The following is a 7,350-nucleotide window of genomic DNA, read 5'->3' as shown; positions in this document are numbered from 1 at the left end:
GCTTGGTAGTCATGATAGCCAACTTCGAAGGGGTCTTCGATGATAGGCAGTCATACTGCACGTACTAACAAGAAGTTGCTTTCATATAACACTAAAGTTGCTTCCTTAGCACCCAAAGTTGCTCGGAAATAAAAGTTAGTCGAAACATACTCATATGAGATCTAGTTTTGAAGAGCTCGTCACGGGGAACCTAGTGATGAAAACAGATCTTGATTTCGATGTTCGGTTCAAAAGTTATAGCTTTTAAAAAATTTAAAAACGTAAACTAAATGCATGCACGTGGGAACTTGCTGATAAGTCGGGACGAGAAGGCACGCGGAAACGCTGTGATCATGTGCTTTTTCCTGAGCGTTAAGTCCTCTCTGTGGGCTCCTTGGGTTGGTTCTATTTCTACTATCCATTAGGGGACCACGTGAGGGAGGGAGACAGTGAATAAGAGCGTGTGCTCGAGACAATGAAAAAGTGCAGTTGCATTTTAAGCAATTAGGCAATAACAATAGTTTATTGGGGGAAAGGGATTTGCCGGACATGCTCCAAGATCAACCACATGCTGGTTCCGAAAGTTTTGAGCGTTGACTTATAAGACATGTTCAAAATGTCTTTCTTTTTGTATTGGGTGTGCTTTCCAAAACCACAAGACAACCAGTATGCCCAAACTGTACAAAATAATGTAATTTGCTAGTAGGAAGGTAGGATATGTTTTCTTAAGGGTTTATGTGTTGCACATCCATATCGTTGACATTAATTTGCAGCCCAACTAGCGGGAGATTCGGCAGTTGGTGCTACTACTAATAGTTGATCATGTAGCTGGCGATGAAAAAGACAGAGAATTTGGTTCTGTATAAGCTAAAAAAAACTAGCTAGCTGGGACTTGCGAGAGCTACATAGGGGATTGCACGTCGGTTGAGCGCTGCCGATCGATCATGCACGCAGGTCAACGGAGTGGTTGCTACGGTATACATTATGAGCCCTATCAACCCATCGACCGCGTTGCATTGTATTCCAGCGGTTGCGAGTCGATACCGCAACGCTTTCTGATCGCCATGACTTCCTCCTCGCCGCTGCTCTTGCTCTCTCTCATCCTGGCCTGGTCAGCACCAGCCTTCCTCCTGGCGCGCGCCGGCGCCGGCGACCAAGGGCTCAAGCACATCCACCTGTACATGCACGAGACCTTCGCCGGCCCCAACGCCACGGCGATCGTGACGGTGCCGTCACCACTGGGCGCCAACGCGACGTTCGGGGTGGTCGGCGTGCTCGACGACGAGCTGCGCGACGGCCCGGACCCGAAGAGCTCGTCGCTCGTGGGCCGGTACCAGGGCATTTTCGCTGGAGCCGGGCTCGTGAGCCCGCCGGGCATGCAGTCGGCGATCAACTTCGTGTTCACGGCTGGGGAGCACAGCGGGAGCACGCTGGCAATGCTGGGACCTGTTCTGAGCTTCACCGGTGGCATCGAGCGCTCTGTGGTGGGCGGCACCGGCGCGTTCAGGATGGCGCGTGGGTACTGCGTCATGATGGCCGCGGGCAACCCCACGCCGGACTCCATCGTCTACGAGGTCGACCTATTTGTGAAGATGGATTATGCCTGATCATTTCCCTCTTCTCGTAACCTGTATCGATCATTATCGTGTATCATGCTGTAGAGATTTGTGCATATTGGCAAGCCATACAAGGAAGAATAGCAGCATTTGCCGGTGTGCAGCCCATTGCACCTCGTTCAGCAGAAAGGGGTATCTTTGCGATCCGAGCCCATCTCCTGCTTTTTTCGCTTTTTTCTTCTCCATTTCAGTCCAAAAATTATGATTGTGCCGTGTATATGCGTGTATGTGAGCATCTCCGATTATATTATGTTAAAAAAATGTTTCATTTTGCATCTTTTTCGCGGTGTTTTTTCATGGCATATGTTCTATGTACAATAATGTGGTTTCCTGAGACTTAGGGCATCTCCAACGCCGACCATCAAACCTTCTGCATCTGTCCGGACCGTGAAAACCATCCAACGCGGTAATGTATCGCTCCGCGGCGCCGCCCGGACATATTTTCTCCCGCAAACCAGAGATAAATGTGGCAGGCTTCGCGGAAGTCCGGACCGCTCCCACCCCCGCTTCTAACCAACCTGTTGAGGCAACAATCCTGACAATGAGTACTAGGGGTACAAACAAGGAGCAGGGCCTATCTACGGCGCAGGTGTGGCACTCGGTTCTTATGAGTTCGGCCCCCTCTCGAAGAAAGTAACAGCCCTATGTCTCGTGCCTGGAGGCTTGTTTTCCCTTCGGGGGTATGATTACAATGGATGCTCAACCCTTGCCAGGGCGGAGGAGGGTGGTTTATATAGAGTACGCCGCAGCCCCTTTACTCCCACGTTATAAGGGTGATTTAATAGCTATAGCTACAACAGTTACGGGTGTTAATAGCCACAACTACGGCAGTTACAGGTAATGGTAGCCATGACTATGCTTAAAACCCGACTTAAGACTACTCGACCGCTGAAGCTCCCATGTCGCCCCTTTTCCTCCCTTGTCCGAGTGGTGGTGGCTGGGCCGACTGGAGGGAAGATGTCCGAGTGCCGTCGGTGTATCCAAGTGGATTTCTTGTCATATGCATCCGAATACGTTTACGATCCCGGGACCTACCAATGATGGTGTGGAACCCCAGGTGGGCCTTAGATGGCAGGTCCTTGACCCTACCAGTAGTAGGTGACCCCATCATTAGCCCCGAATCGGTTTAGGTTTCGCATGACAGGAGATTGGAGTCGTTGGATTGGTGGGAGGGATTCAGGTCAGTCGGCATCCGACCTCAATCGGCTATCCTTGAGTGAAACCACGACGGATTCTGGACTAAAGGTTTTTCGAGTAATCGGACAATGTTTATCACTGGGCAAAACTTGGTGACATTCATGTGTCTCTCGGGAGAGGTAGACTTGGGGTCCGAGTGAGGACATGCCATGAAACTCGCGTGACGACGCCGGCACGTGGACTGAATCTCCAGAGAAACGCCACTCTTTATCCCAAGAGAACGTTAGCGCATGCCATCTCTGAGTCCAAATTTATGAGGCGAGCAACTTCGAGCCTAGTGAAAGAGCCAATTTAACCCGCGGAGGTGCGTCAAGCTCATCCCATCGTGATCCCGAAGATGACTTCAGTCGGGTGTTTTACGTGTTCGAGTGCACGGGAACTCACAGAGGGTGGTTAGTCGGGCTAACTGGTGTCCTTTAGGAAAGGAGCAGTGAGCAATGAATTGGGTTGATTCGCTACGGAAATTTCGGGACTCGGAATCGGGCGTGCACGCGCAGATGCGGAAACATCGTTACTTAGTGGGGAAAGTGGGGCATGATGCCTCGGTTTTTGCCCTAGAAATGGCCACGTGCCGTAGTTATCCTGTGCGCACGGTCGTCACAGGTGCCGTCGATCTAGGAATTCACAATGAGATATCTATCTGCGGTATAAAATATTTGGAGGGCGAGGGTAAATCTAGATCCCCTTTCTCCCCTCGAACACTTTGCACTCTGTCTCCTACGCCCCAGCATTCAGCGCACACGCAAGCTCGAGTCGAATGGCGAAGGACTCTACTAAGCTGGAGAAGGCGAAGAAGGCTGGGAAGGCCATGTCATCAAGCTCCGGCCCTCCCGCTGGCTACACTGCAGGGGATTGGATCGCCTCGCGCATCTCGGCGAAGCGGCTGGAGGACCTTGTTGTGGAGGGACTCATCCCGCCGGATGGGTGGAGACGTCCGAGGGCGGGCAAGCTCAAGCGCGTCCTCTTGGTCACCCACATCGAGCAGGGTTTTTTGATGCCTCCTCACCCTTTCTTCCATGCTTTCTTGGACTATTTCGGGGCGCAGCTCCACCACCTTCCTTTGAACGCCATCGTCTATCTTTCTGCCTTCGTCTCTCTCTACAAGAATTTCATCGGTTGTCACCCGCACTGGGGCTTGTTCAAGCACATTTTCACGTGTCGGTCGATGACCGTGAAGGACTCCTCGACCGGTGAGAAGACTCACGTCACCCAGCTAGGCGGAGGCTTGGGAGTCCAGCTCAGGGGTGGCAGTGCCTTCCGCAAGATGAGCTTCCCCGACTCCATCAAGGGGTGGCAAGGCACTTGGTTCTACTATAGGGACGTCCCCGGAGCCAACAGCCAGTCGTGCCTCCCCCCATACTCGGCGGAGAGGGTGAGGGCTCCCATGCCCCTCATAGTTACGAAGGAGAAGGTGGATGTGGGCATCCTGGCCAATGATATCTACTACACAACTTCTTCTCGTAGACTCGTGTTGGGCCTCCAAGCGCAGAGTTTTGTAGGAAAATAGCAATTTTCCCTCAAGTGGATGACCTAAGGTTTATCAAACCATGGGAGGCGTAGGATGAAGACGATCTCTCTCAGACAACCCTGAAACCAAATACAAGAAAACTCTTGTGTCCCCAACACACCCAATACAATGGTAAATTGTATAGGTGCACTAGTTCGGCGAAGAGATGGTGATAAAAGTGTAGTATGGATAGTAGATATAGGTTTTTGTAATTTGAAAATATAAAAACAGCAATTGATAAAATGTAGCACAAACGGTATTGCAATGCTCGAAAACAAGGCCTAGGGTTCATACTTTCACTAGTGCAATCCCTCAATAGTGCTAACATAATTGAATCATATAACAATCCCTCAACGTGCGACAAAGAATCACTCCAAAGTTCTTATCCAGCGGAGAACATAAGATGATATTTTCGTAGGGTACGAAACCACCTCAAAATTATCGTTTCTGATCAATCTATTGAGCCATACCTATAAGTGTCACAAACAACCCTAGAGTTCATACTAAAATAACACCATATGATACGCATCAACCACTCTAATGTCACCAAGATACTCCAATGTCACCACAAGTATCTGTGAGTTGAGTATTCGATATGCATCAAACAACTTCATATTCACAATATTCAATCCAACACAAAGAACTTCAAAGAGTGCCCCAAGGTTTCTACCGGACAAAGTAGGACGAGAACGTGCATCAACCCCTATGCATAGATTACCCCAATGTCACCTTGGGAATCCGCGAGTTGAGTGCCGAAACATACATCAAGTGAATCAATATAATACCCCATTGTCACCATGGGTATTCATATGCAAGACATGCATCAAGTGTTCACAAATCGAAAAAAGTATTCAGTCTGATAATAGTTAAACCTCAAAGGTAAAAACTTAATTCATGACAACAAGATAGAGAGGGAGAAAACACCATATGATCCAACTATATTAACAAAGCTCATGGTACATCAAGATCGTGCCAAATCAAGAACATGAGAGAGAGAGGGAGAGAGAGAGAGAGAGAGAGAGAGAGAGATCAAACACGTAGCTACTAGTATATACCCTCAGCCTCAAGGGTGAACTACTCCCTCCTCGTCATGGAGACCACCGAGATGATGAAGATGGCCTCTGATGATGATCTCCCTCTCTGACAGGGTGCGGGAATAGGGCTCCATATGGGATCTCTTTGGTACAGAGGTTTGCGGCGGCGGAGTCGAAGTTCTAGGGTTATTTCTGGTGGTTTCCCTATTTATAAGATTTTTCAGAGTTGGAATCACGCGAAAAGGAGCTAAGATGGGCCCATGAGGCACTAGCCCACGACCACCCCCTGGGTGTGCCTTGGTGGCTTGTGGGGGCCTCGTGGCTCTTCTGGTCCTACCACAAAGCTTTGGGGGTCTCTTTTGTTCCCAAAAAACCGTCAACAAGTTTCACTGCATTTGGACTTCATTTGATATGGATTTTCTGGAAAACCAAAAACAAGCAGAAAATAGCAACTAGCACTAGGCACTAGGTCAGTAGGTTATCCCATGAAAGTCTTATAAAAGCCATATAAAAGTGCACCAAAATCATACAAAACTATAATAAACATGGCATGAATACTTCATAAATTATAGATACGTTGGAGACGTATCAGCCAACGCCATGGTCGTAGTTGTGAACACCAGCATCAACGGAATGGATCTGCTGGAGACATCCCTCAGTCGGTGGATTCAACTGCTGCAGGCCAGGGCACACCCCATGTCATTGTATGAGGGTCCGAGTGATCCTACTCGGGTTCACCTGAAAGAGCTCGCCGAGAAGGACGTGGGTGGCAAGATCAGGGCCATCACTTCTCCCCGAGACAACCCACGCGGGGCTAGGAGGGTGCCCCCGTATGACAAGGACACCCCACCGATTGAGTTAACCCTTTGTTTAACCAGTCGGACTATTTGTAGGTTTCTTTCTGTGCATCAGAATTCTATTTCTATGATGTCTTTATTTCTTCAATGTTTCTAGCAGCTGGTCTTGAAGTGCTGGTGGTCGATTGGTCACCGAAGGACGAACGAGTGACACGGAGTGCCAGTACTCAGAGGGGGTGACGAGGAGGAGGAGAGCGATGAGTAAGAGAGCACCAAGGAGGGAGAGGAGGTCGAGTCCTCGTTGTCATTTGACGGCCCCAAGGAGCCCCGCACCAAGGCGCAACACGATCTGAGTGGTCGAGCGGGGGATGCTCTGCGGCCGACTGCCCCAAGTTGCACAACGTGCAGCTCGCAGCACGAGTGACCGAAGATGGAGAGCTTCGCCAAGAAGCAGCCCAAAAAAATCTGTGCCAAACCCCAGAAGGTTGTTGTGCCAAGGATCAAGATGGTGGTGCCGGTGGCGTCAATGTAAGTGCCTTCGCTAAGATTCCTTTTGTCTACATTTTGACTCGGCTGACGGCCGAGCAACATTGTGATTTGCAGCAATGAGACGTCAACTACCTTGTTCGACCCAAACGCCCCAAAGCAAGGACAGACGGAGTGTGACGCCGCCACCTCCAAAGGTATTGATTCAATGAGTGATTTATCTTTTGAGTATTGTCCGATTGAATGTTGGGCTGACTCTTCATCCCGTGTGCTCGTGCAGCGCCGACGGAGATCATTCAGTAGGATGATGACGAGAAGGCCGACCAGCCAAACCCGAAGGCCGACAAGAGGGTGGCAAAAGACACTGACACGGTTATGCAGGAGGCTTCTCCTAGCCGGAAGGGTCGTGCTTCTCTCGCCAAGGTCGCCATGAAGCCCACGGGTCCTAGGCCTCTGGCTCAGTCTAGCTCCGTGCTAGTGGACACGGAGTCCGTGGCCCAGTCTATGCCCGTGCAGCACCCGGCTCCTGTCACCACCTTCACGCTCCACATGGGTCCGGAGGAACAGGTGGGGGCGAGCAAGGAGGCTCTGATCCAGGTGTGGCCGATGAACGAGCAGGCTAAAGGAAGCATATGATGCTAGTGAGGCGCTGCAGACCAACGTCCGAGTAAGTACCATCATTAGTACAATTTCCAGTTTGAGTCTTTGAATTTTGAGTTTATTCTTCGCGCTCC

At 50.2% G+C, this 7,350-nt stretch overlaps 1 protein-coding gene across 1 annotated transcript; it reads left to right on the top strand.

Moving 5' to 3' along the window:
• The first annotated feature begins 1,018 nt into the window (after positions 1-1,018).
• Positions 1,019-1,747, top strand: LOC119367518 (dirigent protein 1-like). Its single transcript, XM_037633004.1, has one exon. The coding sequence runs from the start codon at positions 1,044-1,046 to the stop codon at positions 1,584-1,586; it is 543 nt and encodes a 180-aa protein (XP_037488901.1). The 5' UTR covers positions 1,019-1,043; the 3' UTR covers positions 1,587-1,747.
• Positions 1,748-7,350: the final 5,603 nt, after the last annotated feature.

Source organism: Triticum dicoccoides, chromosome 2B, assembly GCF_002162155.2.
Source record: "Triticum dicoccoides isolate Atlit2015 ecotype Zavitan chromosome 2B, WEW_v2.0, whole genome shotgun sequence".
In the NCBI taxonomy this organism is placed as follows: Eukaryota; Viridiplantae; Streptophyta; class Magnoliopsida; order Poales; family Poaceae; genus Triticum; species Triticum dicoccoides.
This window is presented reverse-complemented; position numbering and strand designations above follow the sequence as displayed.

Coding starts and splice junctions, on each gene's coding strand:
- LOC119367518 (XM_037633004.1), top strand. CDS start 1,044: ATGACTTCCTCCTCGCCGCTGCTCTTGCTCTCTCTCATCCTGGCCTGG.